Source organism: Mesoplodon mirus (assembly GCF_964341445.2).
Source record: "Mesoplodon mirus genome assembly, chromosome: 7".
Lineage (NCBI taxonomy): Eukaryota > Metazoa > Chordata > Mammalia > Artiodactyla > Ziphiidae > Mesoplodon > Mesoplodon mirus.
In genome coordinates, this window is record NC_138983.1 from 135,936,956 (window position 1) to 135,958,856 (window position 21,901).

Here is a 21,901-nt window from a genome sequence, read left to right on the forward strand (position 1 = left end):
TTATGAGGATTCCCTTGTATGTTATTTGTTGCTTTTCCCTTGCTGCTTTTAATATTTTTTCTTTGTATTTAATTTTTGAGAGTTTGATTAATATATCTTGGTGTGTTTCTCCTTGGATTTATACTGTATGGGACTCTCTGTGCTTCCTGGACTTGTCTGACTATTTCTTTTCCCATACTAGGGAAGTTTTCAATTATAATCTCTTCAAATGTTTTCTCAGTTCCTTTTCTTGTCTCATCTTCTTCTGGGATACCTATATATTCAAATGTTGGTGCGTTTAATGTTTTTCCAGATGTCTCTGAGACTGTTCTCAATTCTTTTCAGTCTTTTTTCTTTATTCTGCCCTGTGGTAGTTATTTCCACTATTTTATCTTCCAGGCCACTTATCCGTTCTTCTGCCTCAGTTATTCTGCTATTGATTTCTTCTAGAGAATTTTTAATTTCACTTATTGTGTTGTTCATCATTGTTTGTTTACTCTTTAGTTCTTCTAGGTCCTTGTTAAACATTTCTCGTATTTTCTCCATTCTATTTACAAGATTTTGGATCATCTTTACTATCATTACTCTGAATTTTTTTTCAGGTAGACTGCCTATTTCCTCTTCATTTGTTAGGTCTGGTGGGTTTTTATCTTGCTCCTTCACCTGCTGTGTGTTTCTCTTCTCATTTTGCTTAACTTACTGTGTTTCGGGTCTCCTTTTCGCAGGCTGCAGGTCTGTCGTTCCCGTTGTTTTTGGTGTCTGCTCCCAGTGGGTAAGGTTGGTTCAGTGGTTTGTGTAGGCTTCCTGGTGGAGGGGACTGGTGCCTGTGTTCTGGTGGATGAGGTTGGATTTTGTCTTTCTGGTGGACAGGACCACGTCCAGTGGTGTGTTTTGGGGTGTCTGTGAACTTCTTATGATTTTAGGCTGCCTCTCTGCTAACGGGTGGGGTTGTGTTCCTGTCTTGCTAGTTGTTTGACATAGGGTGTCCAGCACTGTAGATTGCTGGTCGTTGAGTGGAGCTGGGTCTTAGCATTGAGATGGAGATCTCTGGGAGAGCTTTCGCTGTTTGATATTACGTGGGGCCTGGAGGTCTCTGGTGGACCAACGTCCTGAACTTGGCTCTCCCAATTCAGAAGCTCTTAAGACCCTGTCAGCCACACAGCTGGTTGGTCATGGCACAGTTGGGACAAACTTAGGCCTCCTGACTGACAGTCCATTTCCTTCTACTGTAAATATTTATGAAAAACTTGATCTCCAGAAAAAATAAGCTATTATACATTGATGAATTCCGATAAATTCAAAGGTAGTTCTTACAATTCAACTTCAATAAGAACCATTCATTTCAACTTCTCTAAAGCTTACTATGGAACAAAAAATTACTAACTACTTCATTAAGCAACAATTATTCTTAAACAAACAAAACTATACTCAGAGGGGGAAAGATCAGAACCAAATTTTCATTAGGGCACATGTTAAAATAAATTCTTGCAACAGCTAGGTTTAAATTAGTCATTTTAAAATTAACACTTAGGGGCTTCCCTGGTGGCGCAGTTGTTAAGAATCTGCCTGCCAATGCAGGCGACACGGGTTTGAGCCCTGGTCCGGGAAGATCCTACCTGCCGAGGAGCAAGTAAGCCCGTGCGCCACAACTACTGAGCCTGCGCTGTAGAGCCCGTGAGCCACAACTACTGAAGCACGTGCGCCTAGAGCCTATGCTCCACAACAAGAGAAGCCACCGCAATAAGAAGCCTGCCCACCACAACAAACAGTACCCCCGCTCGCCACAACTAGAGAAAGCCCACATGCAGCAACGAAGACCCAACGCAGCCATAAATAAATAAATAAATAAATAAATAAATAAATAAATAAATAAGTGAGTAAGTAAATAAATTTATTTAAAAAAAATAACACTTAAAAACTGACGTTTTTAAACCAGACTATTTGCCTCACAGAGGCTTTAAGAATTAAATGATATGCTGCATGCCATAATACTTGTGTACTAGACATATAAGTGATCAAAAAATGCCTACTGAATTTGGATCTATGCAGTATGGAAGATATTGCTTACATTTCTGGGTTCACAATTTAAAAAGAAATTAAAACTGTAAAAGGCAGAGACAAAGACACCATTACAAGATTCAAAGGTAATACCTAAAGAAATCAGTATCACTTAACCTACAGAAAGGAAAAAGATCACAGCTGTTTAATTGGACACTTCTAAGATAAAAGAAAAAGCGAAGAAAGTGGGTTAAGATGAAGGACCAAGGGCTTCCCTGGTGGCGCAGTGGTTGAGAGTCCGCCTGCCGATGCAGGGGACACGGGTTCGTGCCCCGGTCCGGGAGGATCCTGCATGCCACGGAGCGGCTAGGCCCATGAGCCATGGCCGTTGGGCCTGCATGTCTGGAGCCTGTGCTCCACAATGGGAGAGGCCACAACAGTGAGAGGCCCACATACCGCAAAAAAAAAAAAAAAAAAAAAAAGATGAAGGACCAAGAATTTTGGTTAAATAAACAAAATTTCAAGTGCACATTATTAAAAACTAGAAATTAGCAAAGATATGAAATATGAAATTAGCTTCTATAATGAATAGATTACAGGGCGTAAGGGTGATCGTATCTCATCTGAAGATTAAGCAATCTCTAAAATCTGTTGTAGATTGCAAATTCCAAGGTGATGCAAGAAAAGCTGGCAATCAGGAAACTGAAGCTCCTTAGTAGCTCCTGCTAAGATTTCATATAGCTTAGGAAAGCAACTTCCATAATCTGGGCCTCAACTTTCTCATTTGCAAAATTAGAAGGTTTGATTGTGAGTCTCTCTTGGTTATAAAAAAAAATGATTCTAGTTTAATGTGGTTTATGGCTGACATATATGGCAAGAATACAGAAGGTAAGCCATGAGAACATATCAACGATTACTTACAGTGTGAGGCAGAGGAGAAACGTGACAGCATTATGACAATGCAGTAAATTACTACTTTCATGTAGTAAATAGTATAACAAGTAGTCTGAAATTTTTTAAGCAGCTTGACAAGATATTTACAACCAGGAAATAGCCTTAATTACCTAGGTCACTAATTCATGGAGGCATAATCAAGTAACGATTATACATTTTAATGTATGGTACCAAAATACCATGCTTACCTTTTGAAGGTCATTTTTTAAGAGCAGCATAGGTATTTTTGACATTATGTTTTGCTTATGAGAATAAAAATATTTGCATTGTCAGAACAAATGGAAATCACTGGTAAGAAGAGAAGATGCTAAAAGGTGTAGGTTTTAGATGGAATAATAAGTTCATGACTCACGTGCCAATCATGTACTCTAGATAAAGAAAAAATGTTTTATATTCCTGTATTAGCAATGGTTCATCATAAAAGCATTTGATATTTTCACTTAAAAGTTAACTCACCAAATAGAAGTATTTTTATGAAATATGACATGAAACAGTGATTCAGAGCTGCCCACTTCCTCAAAGGAACCAAGATGACATACAGTAAAACATGTATAAATGATATATAACTTTGAACATATATATACAAGCTAAGTTCAATTTCCAATCTCATACTCTCTCACCTACAAATAAAAGCACTTAATTATAAAAGGTTTGCCCTTAAAGTCACACCAAGACTAAGAACTTACGTATTTCCCATATGAAATAGCCATCAGACTTTTCCAGATTATTTAATTTTTAATTTCAGGTACATGAATAATACTTTTTGGAAAAAAAAAAACCCATAAACTCCCCTATCTTACTCTCTCAAAGAAAACTAAAAACTTTGTACATACGAAAGCTTTCCTCAAAAACACTTGCTTTACAATGACTAGTTCAAAGATAGGCAAGAAGCCTCAATGAACAAAGAATAAATAAAGGAACTAACTGCTTACTTGATGGAGGAAATAATCAATGCTACAAATGACATATTTTAAATCTCATTAAGAGCAAGTCATGGTAATTACCCTCAAAAAAGTTCTAATACTAAGAGTTAAGAAATAGCACACTTCTGAAACATACACATATTGTTACACCACAGTGGGACTTACCATCTTGGTTAGAAAAGTGTGCATCTGATGCAGACACTACTTCGTCTGTTCTTTTATTGTAATATGTGACCAGTAGCTGACTCATTTAACCTCATCATCAATAAAAAATATATTTCCTTTACTCTTTTTTTTAAAAGGATTTTATTTATTTATTTTTAATTATTTATTTGGCCATGTTGGGTCTTCGTTGCTGCACACAGGCTTTCCCTAGTTGCGGCGAGCGGGGACTACTCTTTCATTGAGGTGTGCGTGCTTCTCATTGCAGAGCACAGGTTTTAGGTGCATGGGGTTCAGTAGCTGTGGCTCGTGGGCTCTAGAGCACAGGCTCAGTAGTTGTGGCACATGGGCTTAGTTGCTCCACGGCATGTGGGATCTTCCTGGACCAGGGCTCAAACCCGTGTCACCTGAATTGGCAGGTGGATTCTTAACCACTGCGCCACCAGGGAAGTCCCATTTCCTTTACTCTTACAGGAAGAATTTTCACTTACGTTTGTAAATTAAATATCTATTAAATTGATTGTTTCAACTCTGAGTATATGCAGAAATGCCAATATGAATGGGAGAAAGAATAAAGTAAAACATTTGTGTTACCACAGTCAATGTTATGTTCATATTTATTCATTCATGTATTCAATGTTATTCATTCATATTTAATTCTCATTAAATTTTATGTGAAATGGAGAACACATCCACAAAATTACCTGACAAGCAATGTGCACGAGGTAGACCAGCTCTTTAGATTCACAGCCATTTTTTGTTACTTCATTCTGTTCTTCTGAAAGTGAAAGCTATGTCAAAGAAGAAAGGGCAAAAGAGAGGAAGAGAAAGTCATGATTAATGAACAAAATAAAATAAGCATTCAATAATACCTGTCCCTCCCCATCAACTTAATGTAAGATATGCCTTATAATAGAACTCTATTGCTTAAAGCAGATAAAATGAAGAATTCAGGATTTTTTAAAAATATGCTTCTACTTGAAAAAGAATAGATACATGTATATGTATAACTGAATCACTTTGCTGTACACCTGAAGCTAACACAACATTGTAATCTACTATATTCCAATATAAAATAAAAATTTAAAAAATAAATAAGAAATTAAAAATATATTTCTAAAAATTTTCTTTGTAGTTTATATCTAAACTAGCACAACGGTATAACAGCAGTAAATAAAATAGTACATTCATCCCAAAGCAGGCCTTCACATCCCTGAGGTACAGCACAAATGTGAAAGGAAGGCATTCAGGTGGGCCCTGAGAGACAGCGTGACCGGTGGTCTAAAAGAGCTCAGGCTCTATCATGGAGACTGCACATTGGCTGCCCAGAGAACAGGTTGGGCCTGCAGACACATTTTACTTCAGACTCACCATGCAGGTCTGAACACTGGATTTTATTTTATTTTTATTTGAACCAGCAGCTAACATTTAGAAACTAAGCGGTTTCTTATGAAAAATACAGATTTCTGACTTCGATCGAAAAATCTGAAAATCTGAACTACTAGACCCATATTCTCACATGGGCAACAAGTGGCTGGAGCTAAGTGACCACCCCCCTCTGAATGAGGCAAGTATTCTCCCAGAGACTTTGTCACAGAAGTGATTACTCTTTATTTTTTAGTCAATATCTAGGTTGAATGTTAACTGTCATTCATCATGCTACTTGCTTTGTTATTTTTTTTACACCCTACTCACTTCATTCATTTATTTACATATCCTTCCCATCTAGGGATGTGAATTTGCAAACTCAGCTCCAGATACAGACAACCCTGAGTTCAAAAGTGCCACTAACTGGTTATATAATGTTGACCTACCTAATCTCTCATCTGGAAAATGGGAATGATATAATAACACCTATTCTCAAGTTCGTTAAATGAGATAATGCATTTAAAGTGTTTACCAAGGTGCCCGGCACTCAGTAAGTACTTAATAAACATTACCTATCATTATAGTTAATATTATAAGAAATATAAAGTTGATGAGAATATAGTCTCTATTTTTTGAAAGCAGTATCACTGGAAGTATTAAAAAAGAAAACAAAAAAACTCCTGGTATTAGGAGAAGTTCAGAGGATAATGGTCATTCTCACACTAGCCAAAAATAAGCCAGATTAAACTACAAAATGAGTTTTTTAAAAAGTGAAAAGAAACCTACATGAACTAAGTTGCAAACAGGGACAAGACTTTCCTGAGACAGAAGAGATTCATATGGATGTGCTCAGATACCTGGCAAAGACGCAGGAGGATAGAGAACCTGCCTTAGACATGATAAGGAGAAACCAGCCAAACCCCAACTGACTGCATGTGGACTGGAGTGACAGATAAACTAAAATTCCAAGGAGCACCATCAACACCTACCCAGCAACTGACTCCCACAGGTATTCACCAAGTGGACACGGCCAGTACACCAATGGCGGGGAAGGGGGAGAGAGCAGGAGAACTGAGAAATATGAACCCATGAAGTGTGTGGAGTCTCCCCAAGCACAAGGCAGCGCAGTGGAGATGGAGAGAAGGCAAGAAAGCTGAGAAAGATCCTCTGAGGCTCTCGGGGCATTTAACAACTGGTGACTGGAGGTGGCACAGAAAAGCTGAGAGAAACCCCACTGAGGCATCGCGGGTGCTATAAGAGGATAAGGCAGCTACACACTAGGATCTGGGCAAGGGTAGCCGGAAGGGAGCACTTGTTGGCACAGAAAGCTGGGGAGCAAAGAGAACTAACAACCAGGTGGGTTGCTCTCCCTCAGTTCAGAAAACTACAGGCTTAGCAGTAAAGCACAAAAAGATCTCACCAATTTTCACTTTTCCCTGCTGAAAAAAACAAACTTCCTGAACCTACACTCAAAATATTTAAAAGTAATGATAAACTAAAGCAAAGTTGCCAAAGGCCAGGTCTATATCAGCCATAGGTCAGCTTGACACAGGGCCCCATCAAACATGACTATCATAATCCACCACAACAATCTAACAGAATGGAAGAAGAAGGGATAAGCCCATTCCTGAAGATAAAAATTATTGACTTTGGTCTCTACTGTCTCTTATATAACATATTCGGCATAAAAAATTACAAAACATACATGGAAGCCAGAAATTGTGCTCCAAGGTCAAGAGAGGAAACAGGATAAGGGACAGACACAGAAATGGCCCAGATATTGAAATAATAAAAAGAATGTAAATTAATTATGGTAGAAATTCTAAAATTTAGTCTGAAAAGATAATATGTAAGAATATAAGAATACAGGGAATTCTAGCAGAGACTGATCTACAAATATATTCAAAAGAAATGCTAAAAATAAAACTATGCTGTCAGATATTAACAGCAAACTGAATACAGTAAATGAAAGAATCACTGAACTTGAAAACAGGTCAACAGAAAGTATCCAAGCTGAAAAAAAACAGAGAAAATAAGGAATGACAAAAAAATAAATAAATAAATAACAGTACAGTTAAGATCTCTGAAAGAATACCAAACAGACAAGCAATATGTACAACTGGCATACCAGAAGGAAATGGGATTGGAATGGGGCAGAGAAGTATTTGCTGGGACAACAGATGAGAACTTTCTAAAACAGGTGAAAGATACCAACTAACAAATTGAAGAAATAGTGAACCCCAAATAGGATAAATTTCAAAAATCACTACTACACATATCAAATTCACACTTTTGAACAACAAAATAAAGACAAGAATCTTTAAAGCAGGCAAAGAAAAAAACATATAACATTAAGGGGAAAATAGATAAGTGACAGTTAAATTCTCACCAGAAATAAGAGAGGCCAGAAGACAAAGAGAAACAGATTTAAAGTGCTGGAAGAAAAATACTGTCAATTCTATATCCCACTAAAATAAACTTCAGAAAATTAAGAAATATAAACACATTTACAAGTGACAAAAGCTGAGAGAATATGTTTCTAACAGACCAGTGCAATAATAAAAGCTAATACAACTTTCTAAGATTGAAGGGAAATAGTACTAGACAAAAACCCAGAACTTCAGGAAGGAATAAACAACATCAGAAAGGGTAAATATGAAGTAAACATAAAACACCTAAATTCTCAATAGTAATAGACAGTAGAAGTTTGAGACTATCTTAATAGTTTTGAGAAAAGAAAATAAATTAACCAAGGTTTTATTCATACCTAAACCTACAAGAAAAAGAGCAAAAAGAAGAAGAAAAAAAGCATTTTCTGATGAATAAAAACTTAATGAGTTTGGACTTCCCTGGTGGTGCAGTGGTTAAGAATCTACCTGCCAATGCAGGGGATACGGGTTCGAGCCCTGGTCCGGGAAGATCCCACATGCCGTGGAGCAACTAAGCCCGTGCTCCACAACAAAAGAAGCCACCACAATGAGAAGCCCGCACATCACAATGAAGAGTAGCCCCCACTCGCTGCAACTAGAGAAAGCCAGCACGCAGCAACGAAGACCCAATGCAGCCAAAAATAAATAAATAAGCAAATAAATAAATAAATAACATTTTTTTTAAAAACCCACAAAACAAAACTCATTAGTTCCCATCAACAAATCCTCACTAAAAAGACTTCCAAAATATGTACTTAAAGATGAAAAAGGATTCCAGGATAAAGAACTAAGGTATAAAGCAGAAATATTGAGCAAAGAATTCAGCAAATAAGTATTATATCTAAACAAATCTTAATGTATAACAAAAATAATGATTAATTATAAGAAATAAAGAGATGAAACTATAAATCCTGAACAACACTACCATGGAGGAGAAGAAAGAGTAACCCCACTTAAAACATTCTAAGTGCTGGTATTGCTTGAGAGAAGAAGTAAAGACACTGATAAACTTCAGACTAAAAATTAGGTGTTCAAGTTAAATTTTTAATGGTAGCCACTAAAAGAACAGAAAAACCCGCTGTAACTTCCAAACAATAAAGAGGGAGGTAAAATTTTTAAATGTCAATACCTGCAACAGAATTAAGAGTAGAAGAAAATCAATCTTCCTAAGTAAAACAGAAGGGGGAGGAAGGAAAGGGAGGGAAGGAGCAAATTTCCAAATTAAAGCAAGGAGATGGGGTGGGGGGATTAAAAGCAAAACAGTCTAGTCAAATGGTATCAACAAAATGGTGGAGCAGGCAGCTCCAAACTCCAGTCCGCTCACAGAAACATGAAGAAACAAGCAAAAACTCTGAGAACGAACTTTCTCACTACTCTAGAAAACAGCAGAAAGCCATGAACATGTTCAGGGTGAGACACATGCACGCAAAGGACATAATAAGACCCTAAGCTCTAACCTCTAATGAAACTTTAGCTAAGACAGAGCTGTAAACAGCTTGGTGAAGTACTGAATGAGCACCCCACCACAAAGGAAATGTGCAAAGGCTGGAGAAGTGGCTTTTGGTTCGTTTTATTGTTAGCTCCCGGCATTCAAGGAATTCCCTGACAAACCCCTTCTGGAACACAAGCTAAAAGAAGGAGCGTTCAGTGAGTACCTATGACAAGAAATACAGTCTTTGCAAAAACAGTCTGGGAAAGCCACAAACAGACAACTGCAGCCTTCACAAAAAAAGACAGCAAACCTGTATAAAGGGGTGGAATCTGATTCCCAGGGTTACACATTATAACAGTCAAATGTCCAGTATGCAACAACAACAAAAAAATCACAAGATATGCACAAAAAAATTCCCAAGAAAAAATAAATAAAACAAAAGAAAATATCCCTGAGAAGTCCGGATACAAAATCTAGTAGTTTGTGTGTGTGTGTGTGCAGTGCAGCTTGCAGGATCTTAGTTCCCTGACCAGGGATGGAACCCACGCCCCCTACAGTGGAAGCAAGGAGTCCTAACCACTGGACCACCAGGGAAGTTCCAGTTTAGTACATTTTAAACAAACTACATAAAATACACTCAAAGAGCTCAAAGAAACTACACAGAACTAAAGGAAAGCAGGAAAACAATGTATGAATAAATGAGCATATCAATAAAAAGAAAGAAAAAAAAGGAGCCAAACACAGACTTGGGGGATGACAAATCACTATCTAAAATGAAAATTTCACTAGAAGAGATCAACAGCAGATTTAGGCAGGAAGAAGAATCAGTTTACTTAAAGAAAGGGCAAATAAAAGTATACAGTCCAGGGAATTCCCTGGTGGTCCAGTGGTTAGGACTCCACGCTCTCACTGCTGAGGGCCCGGGTTCAATCACTGGTCAGGGAACAAAGATCCTGCAAGCCACTCAGTACAACCAAAAAAAAAGAGAAAGAAAGTATACACTCCAAAGAACAGAAAGAAAAAAGAATTAAGGAAAATGAAAAGTACCTAAGAGACTGTAGGACACCATAAAGAGGACCAAAACAATATATTATGGGAATCCCAGAGGAAAAAGAAAAAGACAGAGATAAAGAGATTATTTGAGGAGGGATATTAGGAAGATGCAGGAATAGGCGGAGCCCCAGCTCTAGACCCCTTCACAAAAACAGGTCATAGCAACTGTCCATCAAAGTTTCTAAAGTTATCACAAAGGGCCACAATAAACCAAGTGAAAAGAGGAGTCACAAATGGGGATCAAAATCTTTGTAATACACATTGACAGATTTCTTTTTTTTTTTTTTTTTTTTTTTGCGGTACGCAGGCCTCTTACTGTTGTGGTCTCTCCCGTTGCGGAACACAGGCTCCGGACGCACAGGCTCAGCAGCCATGGCTCATGGGCCCAGCCGCTCCAAGGCATGTGGGATCTTCCCGGACCGGGACATGAACCCATGTCCCCTGCATCGGCAGGCGGACTCCCAACCACTGCGCCACCAGAAAGCCTTCTTAAACATAATATATAGTGGGAAAAAAATGAGATAGGTGTATACCCACCCCAACATCTTGAAAAGTATCTGGAATTTAAGTGGGGATCACTAATTATTTGATGAATGGCTGAATAAGCAAACACTGTCTCACCGGAATACAGCACTCATTTTCAAAACTGAATTCATTCTCTTTCCCTGCATATTCTCTTCTACCTCTTGAATTCCCAAAGTAAATAAATATAACTATTCACCCAACTGACCAACCTAATCACCCTTGATTCCTCTAGCACCCCCTCGTCTCCACACATCCTTTCTTTTCATATTCCCAGGGTTCAGATCGAACCTAGACCTTTGATTCCTTAATCTCTCCTGTCTTCCCAAAACTTGTCTCTCACACCCGTTCCTTTCTTCCTGTTCTCCACTGCTACTTCCCTAGTTCTGGGCCTCGCTGCATCGGGTCTACACCAGGGGTCCCCAAGCCCCGGGCCACAGACTGGTACCAGTCTGTGGCCTATTGGGAACTGGGCTGCACAGCAGGAAGTGAGCAGCAGGTGAGCGAGTGAAGCTTCATCTGTATTTACAGCCGCTCCCCATTGCTTGCATTATTGCCTGAGCTCCGCCTCCTGTCAGATCAGCAGTGGCATTAGATTCTCATTGGAGCACGAACCCTACTGTGAACTGCGCACATGAGGGATCTAGGTTGCGCGCTCCTTATGAGACTCTAACGCCTGATGATCGGAGGGGGAGCTGAGGCAGTGATGCTAGCGCTGGGGAGCGGCTGCAGATACAGATCATCATGAGCAGAGAGGTGTGACTGCACGGAGACCACAATAAACCAACTGCTTGCAGACTCATATCAGAACCCTATCAGTGGGCTTCCCTTGTGGCGCAGTGGTTAAGAACCCGCCTGCCAATGCAGGGGACACGGGTTCAAGCCCTGGTCTGGGAAGATCCCACATGCCTCGGAGCAACTAAGCCCGTGCGCTATAACTACTGAGCCTGTGCTCTAGAGACTGCAAGCCACAGCTACTGAAGCCCATGCACCCAGAGCCTATGCCCCACAACAAGAGAAGCCACTGCAATGAGAATACCGTGCACCACAACCAAGAGTAGCCCCCGGCCGCCACAACTAGAGAAAGCGTGCGCGCAGCAACGAAGACCCAATGCAGCCAAAAATAAATAAATAAATAGATAGATAAATAAATAAATATACACACACACTTTTTTTTAAACCCTATCAGTGAGTGGCCAGTGACAATTAAGCTACATCTGGTGGCAGGCTTTACAGGGGCAAGTGAGTTGCTGTACTCCAATCGTACAGCTGCATCTGGTGGCAGGCTGTAAGTCAGAATCCGACACTTGATTAGTCCACCCGTGGCCCGCCCATTATTTTATTCACCACTTCCGTCCGCGCCTGTTTCCCGCACTGCGCACTTGTCTCAGTCACAGTTTTGGTGAGCCCACAAGCTGACCCGAGCCAAAATGAGTAAAAAACAAACATCTCTGGAGAGCTTCTTTGAAAAGGGGGACAGACCCCATGAGGAGACAGCAGAGGACTCTAAGACTGCCCGGAAAAAGGAAGCTGCTTTTAAAGGAAAATACCAAGAGTCCTACTTAAATGACGGGGTCATCACAACAGGGGATTCACATTCTCCAAGCCCAATTTGTATAGTATGTGGCAACTGGCTATCCAACCAGGCCATGAAACCTTCACAACTGCTTCACCACATGGAGACCAAGAACCCTGCATTAAAAGACAAGCCTTTGGAGTTTTTCAAAAGAAAAACACGTGAACACGAAGAACAGAAGCAATTACTGAAGGCCACCACTTCATCAAATGTGTCTGCAATGAGAGCATCCTTCTTAGTGGCTAACCGCACTGCTAAAGCTCAGAGAAGCCCTTTACTGTTGGTGAAGAGTTGATCCTGCCTGCTGCTAAGGACGTTTGTCGTGAACTTTTAGGAGAGGCTGCAGTTCAAAAGGTGGCACGTGTTCCTCTCTCGGCCAGCACCGTAACTGGACGAATTGATGAAACAGCAGAGGACACTGAGGCACAGCTGTTACAGAGGATCAATGAGTCACCGTGGTACGCAATCCAGGTTGGCGAGTCTACCGGTGTTGACAACAAGGCAGCAATGCTTGTTTTTGTTCGATATATTTTTCAGGAGGCTGTGCATGAGGATATGTTATGTGCGCTTTTGTTGCCAACCACCACAGCTGCAGAACTACTCAAGTCTTTGCATGATTACATATCAGGAAAACTGAACTGGTCATTTTGTGTCGGTATGTGCACGGACAGAGCGGCTGCCGTGACTGGACCGCTTTCTGGTTTCACTACTCGGGTCAAAGAGGTCACTTCTGAGTGTGAGTCTACGCGCTGTGTCATCCATAGAGAAATGCTGGCTAGCCGAAAAATGTCACCTGAACTTAACAACGTTTTGCAGGATGTGATTACAATTATCATCCATGTTAAAGTACACGCCCTTAACTCACGTCTGCTCATGCAGCTCTGTGAGGAGATGGATGCAGAGCACACGTCTTCTCTTATACACAGAGGTGAGATGGCTTTCTAAAGGTAGATCACTGGTCAGAGCTTTTGAGTTACGAGAGCCACTCCAGAGATTTCTTTTAGAAAAACAGTCACCACTGGCAGCACATTTCAGTGACAGAGAATGGGTCGCAAAACTTGCTTACTTGTGTGACATATTCAATCTGCTCAACAAACTCAATCTGTCACTTCAGGGGAGAATGACAACTGTGTTCAAGTTGGCAGATAACGTGGCTGCATTCAAAGCCAAACTGGAATTATGGGGGTGACAAGTGAACATTGGGATTTCTGACATCTTTCAAATATTAGAAGAGATTTTGAAAGAGACTGAGCCAGGGCCTTCTTTCTCCCAGCTGGTGCATGATCACCTATCTCAGCTTTCAAAAGAGTTTGAGCATTACTTCCCAACCGCAAAAGACCCCGGAACTGGGAAGGAACGGATCCATGACCCATTTGTGAATAAGCCAGGTGAATCGACTTCGTCCATGCTAGAAGATGATCAACCGCTTGAGATCGCAAATGACGGTGGCCTTAAATGTATGTTTGAGACAACTTCAAATCTCCATACATTCTGGATTAAAGTCAAGGCGGAATATCCTGAGATTGCCACAAAAGCACTGAAAAGCCTGCTTCCATTTCCAACATCCTATCTTTGTGAAGCAGGGTTTTCTGCAGGGATGGCAACCAAAGCGAGATTACGGAGTAGACTGGACATAAGCAACACATGTCGGGTGTCACTGTCTCCCATCACCCCCAGATGGACCATCCAGTTGCAGGAAAACAAGCTCAGGGCTCCCACAGATTCTGCATAATGGTGAGCTGCATAATTATTTCATTATATATTACAATGTAATAATAACAGAAATAAGGTGCACAATAAATGTAATGCGCTTGAATCATCCCAAAAGCACCCCCCGCCCCGCCCCGGTCTGTGGAAAAACTGTCTTCCACGAAACCCGTCCCTGGTGCCAAAAAGGTTGGGGACCCCTGGTCTAGACAACTGAAGACTAGATGATTACAGTGGTCTTCTAACTGGTCTCTTTCCACTTCCTACTACACACTGATCATGGTACTTTCTTCTCAAAATCCCTCCATACTTTGTCAGTTCCTACTAAGAAATTAATTTAAAGGCAAAGTCCAAATACCTTAGATGAGCCTTGAAGGATGTCATTTCTCCAAATTATCTTCTAAACCACTATGAAAGATTAGGCTACATTTGCCTATAGAAACTTATGACATGAACATAATGATTTATTTTTACTTCCTTCAACTTAATGACATCTCAATCCTTTGCCTATAAGAAATGGAAAACAGAATTTCCAAGTCCCATACCTCTGGATTCCTTACAAATCTATTTTTGGAGTTTTTTTTTCCCTATACTGAATTCACTTTCTATCACCATGGAAACCAATCTGAAATTAGTGTTGTTAGGATCTTTAAAAATACAACTCTATTCAGCAAGCCTTCAAATGTTCAAAAAAGTCCTTTCTCTGCATGGAGAATGGAAATCAGCGTAAAGCTGGGTAAAAATATATCACCCCACCCACATAAAAAACATTCATCAAAGCTTAATCAACAGATTGCAAATGGGGCAAAGAAAGAGTTCTCTTCTTTTTATTCACCTGTTATAATGCTATTATGGTTTCGGTTATTATGGTTTCACTATGACATACCTATGGAGTTTGTAAACAGTTTTCTTCACCCACCATAGCTTGCAGTAGAATATGTAAACATGAAAAATAATTTCTGTTGCACAATATTCTGTGGTCTGCTCATCCCAACCATCAACATCCTAAGATTCAACACTGAAAATACCACTTCAAAACACCTGAGCTGAGGATGCCAACTGGAAGAACAACTCTATATTTGAGTTACATCTTAGGTGGGTAATAAGTGAAATAAGTTCTGATTTCAGAACACAGGGTAAAAATCAATGAGTCAAAACTGCAATTCACATTTCTTAGGAAAAAGCTAGAGACCTACATGCATCTTAATAAACGTAACAGCCAGTTTTTCCTTCCAGAACCGGAATAGAGCACTGTTTCCTCAGGTGAGTACCAGGTGAAGGAACTGGTTTGCTCATCCTTAAACACCAGAACCACCCTCAGCTCAACGAGAGGTCCACAGCATGAAGAATACATGGGAAATGAGATTAAATGACAGAACAGCAGAATCACATCTCCCATCTTACAGATGCTCACTCCAGAATATACACTTGTCAGGAAACAATACTTCAAGAATATTTTCACATTTCTATATGGTCAGAACTTTTTGAACAAACAGCTTTAGCAGCAGGGTTAAAGGAAGACTGAATGGGAACCCAAATAATAGAGCCCTCCAGAGAGACAGAAAGTCTTCTCTCTCCCCAGAGCCATCTGTTTGTGGAAAAAGACACCTTTCCTTCTTTTCCCCAGAGAGGATGTGTTTACATTCCAGAGCAGGGTTCCCTCCCTCCGTCTCCAGAAAGGCAAATGGACAGAAGTGCCAGCTATCCTAGATAAACTCCAAGTTTCATAATTTCAGAGTTTGTCTCTCGTGGCACAAAATCCCAGCGTACACACAGGGTGTATCTCGTTCTCATATCACCTCATGGAGAACTGAGGCATAAGGAACCAACACGATTTACACTATGAGTTTATAAAAGGTCTGATTTCTGATGCAGAGACCTCACATTTCTGTTAGAGAGACACAGAGAGAGAGAGAGAGAGAGAAACTGTGGCGAGCTGACTTGTTAGCCTCTCAGACCCTTCTCAGTTTCAGACTCAACAATACTATTTTTATAAGCATATTCAGTCAAATTCCTGGAAGTCAACTGCATGTGTAATGTGACTCCAACATAGGATATATTTTCTCATCGTTCAACCCATTCTGTACACCTAACTCCTGCACTGGATAATCTCCCATGAGATACAGTTAAACTCTAGTACCTGGATGACGGCAGCACTGATAACTCACTACGGAACTCTTCATTTTATTTTATTTTATTTTTTTTTGCGGTACGCGGGCCTCTCACCGTTGTGGCCTCTCCTATTGCGGAGCACAGGCTCCGGACGCGCAGGCTCAGCGGCCATGGCTCACGGGCCCAGCCGCTCCACGGCATGTGGGATCTTCCCAGACCGGAGCACGAACCCGCATCCCCTGCATCGGAAGGCGGACTCTCAACCACTGCGCCACCAGGGAAGCCCCATGGAACTCTTCATTGTAAACCCTCCCCTCAAAGGACAAAGATTTCCAGGAATAAGGGGAGGTGTTACCACAGAATACGCAGAAAAGTAGGGCTGAAATACATTTGTTTGGGTTTGAGGAAAACATAACTTTCTGGTAGGGTTAGGAATAGTAAAATTATCACAGCTTTTGTTTCAAATGGTTACACACATAATAATATATATTTCTAAATAAGATATTTTTAACTGGAAACATCTACAAGCTAATATTGAAACTGCAAGTAGTATTAAGAAGATGGGGGAAATACCATTTCATTGATTTACTTCATTTTTATTAATGTCTTAAAGTCTCACAGATAGGTACCAAAACTTGTTGCTGATATTTATTTCTATAAACTTTAATGCCTATATTTATACGAATTCTTAACCAGGAAGAAAACTCAGGCTGTTTCCAAAAGAAACCACACTTAGTCAACCGTCCATTGAACTTGTTAACTATTATACCAGTACACTGAAATACTGAAACTGTAAATGTGGAATCCATATATATGATCTTATCAGTTAACGATTTGTTAACCAAAGATTTTCAATGTTACTATTCAACGGGGTAAAATGCAATGATGTGTTTTCTTCGGTTTCCTTTATCTTTATTTTTAAAACTGAAACCTTCTAAATACATTACAATTTGAGTATTCTAAGCTATAGGTTTAATTCTATCTGAAACTGGAGCTAAATTTTTAAATTAATTATAATTACAGAAAATGCACCTGTTATTTTAACATTCTCCATTTCACAATTTTATATAAGGCCAGTTTTTATATTAAAAGAAATATTACATCTAAATAAACTGATTACTAGATCAACAAGAATATTATCAATACAGTCTCTCTTGTGAGGGGTAGTGTGTCACAAAATTCCTTACAGTTATAAACCCTCCTATTTGGAAAGCTTTTCTTTATCCACTGCCTCAGTCCTGACACCACTACCCTCAGGTCATCAGGAAAGTATATATATATATATATATATATATATATATATATATATATATATATATATATATTGGAATTGATATATTTATCCCTATTTTACAAACAAGGAAAGAGGCCCAGAAAAGTTAGAAAATTTACTTAAGAGCACACAGGTTACATTGCACTATTAATCATCATACCTTTTTACCTTCAAACACATTAAAGATGTAGGCCTTTCAAAACTGTGGTATCTGCCTGCTTAAAACAGTAGTTTTGTCAGTGTATCCTTTTCTAGTACTTTTACAAAAGAATGTGCAGAACAGCTCTAAGCCTTGATTCAAACATAGACCCCCACCACTTAGTAGCTGTCATCCTAGGTAAGTTCTCAAGCTCTTTTTGCCTCAAATTCCTCAACTGAAACTGTTATGAAGGGTCAATGAGACAACATACAAACAGTACTTAGTATAATGTTTGGCTCACAGAAGGCATTCAATAAACACCGGCTTATAGTTCCAATTACTTCATTTGAAATGAAAATTGAGGGGGGGGGTTATTTTATACTTTTACTCCTCAACATTTCAACATTTCAGATCAAACTTTACTTTTTCCACATTTCCCAGTATCAAGGCAAGACTGTGTCTGCTGAGAGAAAGTGTCGACTGAAGAAAAAGCACAACCTGAAAGTTGAGCATTATGCCACAGGAGCATTTCCAAGCCCCTTGCACAGCAGCTTCAGTAGAGAACACTCAGGAAACAGGTATTACACATTCATACTTTTTCTGTGCTGTACTTCGGTCAAAACCTGAGCTCTTGCATTCAGGCTAATTTAACTTAATGCTTTATATGAAATTGGATAAAAAGAAACATTAACTCACAGCTTCAGATAACGGAATGATAAAAGAAAATGTAAACCCACATAGTCACTTAGTGTTCTACACACTAGATGGCGGTATCACATAAAGCACAGCAGAAAGAGACTCACGCCCCAACAGCATCAAGCTGAATAAACTGAGTATGTATCTTTACAAGGGGCAAAAGATTTGTTTCCTTCTTACTGAAAAATAGTTCGTGAATGTGAATAAATGTTTGTTTTCGGACAATGGAGATGATACAAGGAGAAGTGCAATAAAGATAATAAATATACAGAATTTGAAACTACATGTGGTTTTACTTAATAAATAATAAGAAGCCCTTCCTAGCAATTGCTTATCTTTATATTTTTCTTCAGGTTTCAATTTCTGTAAATAAAATATAACACTTATACATCAAATCCTGTAGAGTCTGTTCAAAGTACTATTCAGGGAGAAAATATCCAAACTCAAATGCACTTATTAAAAAACAAGGACCAAAAACAAATAAAATATCAATAGTGCCTATACAATTTTATTTATCTAAGGAAAAAAGTATGCTTAGGAATTAATAGTTAATTAATAATAGGGAAGGAGAAATGAAAGGAGGGAGGGAGAAGACAAAGAGTCTCACGTTGATGAATAAAATCCGAAGCTGGTTTCTTGATAAGACCAAGTGTTAAGACTATCTTGTACACAACAATTTATACCCACAAATTTGAAAGCCTACACTAAACAGACAATTTTCTCAGAAAAGATAAAAACTGACCTAAGGAGACATTGACTAGACCTAAAAAGAACCTGACTAGACCAATAATCATAAGTTGAAATGGTAATTAAAGATTAAGCCCTCAAATGGGAACCAAACAGGAAAACCGTACTAAACTTTCAAAGAACAGGTAATTCCCATTTCCACAAACTATTCCAAGACATTTACTGTTTAAGGGGTATGGGGCAGTGAAGTTCCCTAACTCAGGCTAGCGGACACGTACAATACACAGACCAACAGCACTAATGAGCACAGACACAAGAATCATAAAATCCTGATAAGAGTGAAAAAGGGAATTTATTGTTTAAATATTTAGCCCAGAAGTAGAGTGTGTCCTACGAATACAAAGATGTTTCAACAATCTATTTCTGTGACCAGAGTAATGATCTGTACTAAGTTTTCAAGACAGCTTATTCATGCTCTACATAAAAGTGGACTAAGAACTAAGAACTAAGAACATGACATGGTACAGCCTCTCCTGCTGTGTCATTATATCCTTTTACCTCTTCACCTTGTCACATCCCCAGTTCATTTAAGTCAGAGCTCACAGTTCATCTTAGCTAGAAGGATCATTAGCTGTCATCTGGTTATTCTAGTGTATCCAGTATGAAGATAAGGAAAACAAGACCAAGATTAACTGACAACCTCCCTCAAGGTCAAGACTTTGACCTGGCACAGTGAGAGCATCCTGCCAGCTGGCCACACCCATTCCACCCCACACCAGTATCCTTTCTCCTCAACAGGACAATGCCATTTTTTGTCACGTGTTACAACTGAAAATAGTGAACTGATACTTGAACAGGAAAATCAAAGATAGGCTAAGGTCTGCTAGAACTGAGCTGAAGTAGGATTTGAACATAGTTGTGCAATCAAAAGCATATGTGTTGCCAATTCACTGGGAAAAGTATACACAGGCTTGGTAATTATTTTATCAGGCACAAATTAAATTACAAACTGGAATGTTGGAGGATGCTCAGTGTTTACAACAGCATCAAAAGGAATAAAATACTTAGGAATAAATTTAACCATAAAACTGAAACACGTGTATGCAGAAAACTACAAAATATTGTTGAAAAAAATTAAAGAATATGGGCAGACACCCCATGTTCAAGGACTGGAAGACAATATTATTAAGATGGCTATATTCTGCAAATTGAACTAAAGAATCAACATAATTCCTATAAAAATTTCAACTGTCCCTTTTTTAAAAAAATGGACAAGCTGATCCTAAAATTCACATGGAAATCCAGGGGACTTCAGAATAGACAAAACAATCTTGAAAAAGAAGAACAAAGTGGGCAGACATACACTTCTCAATTTCAAAACACATTACAAAGTTACAGTGATAATAACAGTGTGGTACTGGCATAGAATATATATAGTCGAAAGGAATAGAGGTGAGAGTACATCAATAAACTCATACATCTATCATCAATAGATTTTCAACAGGAGTGCCAAGATCAAGGGAGAAAAACAGTCTTTCCAACAGTGGTGCTCAAAAAACTGGATATTCGCATCCAAAAGAATGAATCTGGACCCCCTACATCACACTATATACAAAAATTAACTCGAAATGGATCAAAGACATAAATGTAAGTGATAAAACCATAAAACTCTTAAAAGGAACCACAGGAATAAATCTTCATATCAATCTTCATATTGGGTTAGGCAATGATTTCTCAGATATAACAACAAAAGCATAGGCAACCAAAGAAAAAAACGGATAAATCAGATTTTACCAAAATTACAAATTTCTATGCTTCAAAGGACACTATAAAGAAAGTTAAAAGACAACCCACAGGATGTGAGAAAATATTTGCAAATTATGTATCTGATAAGGGTCTAGTATTCCAAATAATATAAAGAATTCTTACAACTCAACAACAAAAAACAAATAACCCAATTAAAGTATGGACTTGATAGACATTTCTTCAAAAAAGTATGTAAATGGCCAACAGCACATCTGTCTAGTCACACCCACTAGGGTGCTATATTCAACAAGACATATAAAACCAAGAGAATCAAAAACATATGTTCACACAAAAAATCATACATGATTGTTTATAGTGGCCAAAAAGCGGAAACAACTCAAATGACCACAAACGAAAGAATGGTTAACAATATGTGGTAGGTCCACACAACAGAATAACATTAAGCCATAAAAAGGAATGAAGTACTGATAAATGCCACAACATGGATGAACCTTGAAAATACTAGGCCAAGTAAAAGAAGCCAGCACAAAAGACAACATGGTGTATGATTATATTTATATGAAATGTCAAGAACAGGCAAATCTACAGAGACAGAAAGCAAATAAACTTAGCAACAACTGTCAACATTTTAAATGTACATACCCTTTGACCCAGCAAATCCTCTTACAGGATTTTATTTAATGGATTATTTCATATCAATAAAACCCAGAATATCCATCAATAGGGAACTGATTAAATAAACTATGATATAATAATAAAATGAAATATTATGTAGCTGTGAAAAAGAATGAGGTGAATCCAAATTACTGAAATTAAAAAAAATACAAAATATACTATCAAGTGAAAAAGGAATTTTCAAGATAGTATGTATAGAATTCCATCTAGCTATATTTTTTAAAGGTTATAGATAGCTAGGTAGATAGTTATAGCTATAGCTCTATCTAGAGATACTGCTATTTATTTTATAAATATATAGAAAAATTCTAGACAACACATAATAAATAGTTAAAAAAAGAAATAGGGCATAAAGGGAATTTTAACTTGCATTTGTAGTTTTCATCATCCATTCTATTTGATGCTTTACTGTAAATAAATAAATGCACACTCATAAGGAAAATATATTC

At 38.6% G+C, this 21,901-nt stretch overlaps 1 protein-coding gene across 3 annotated transcripts in view; it reads right to left on the minus strand.

Moving 5' to 3' along the window:
- The window catches only part of ARHGAP32 (Rho GTPase activating protein 32), a 255,708-nt gene that overhangs the window by 99,151 nt on the left and 134,656 nt on the right, over positions 1 to 21,901 (minus strand). For all 3 annotated transcript variants that reach the window (XM_082626852.1, XM_082626851.1, XM_082626850.1), the window contains one exon: positions 4,721 to 4,807. In XM_082626852.1, coding sequence (XP_082482978.1) covers positions 4,721 to 4,807 — 87 coding nt within the window. The remainder of the gene's footprint in view (positions 1 to 4,720; positions 4,808 to 21,901) is intronic.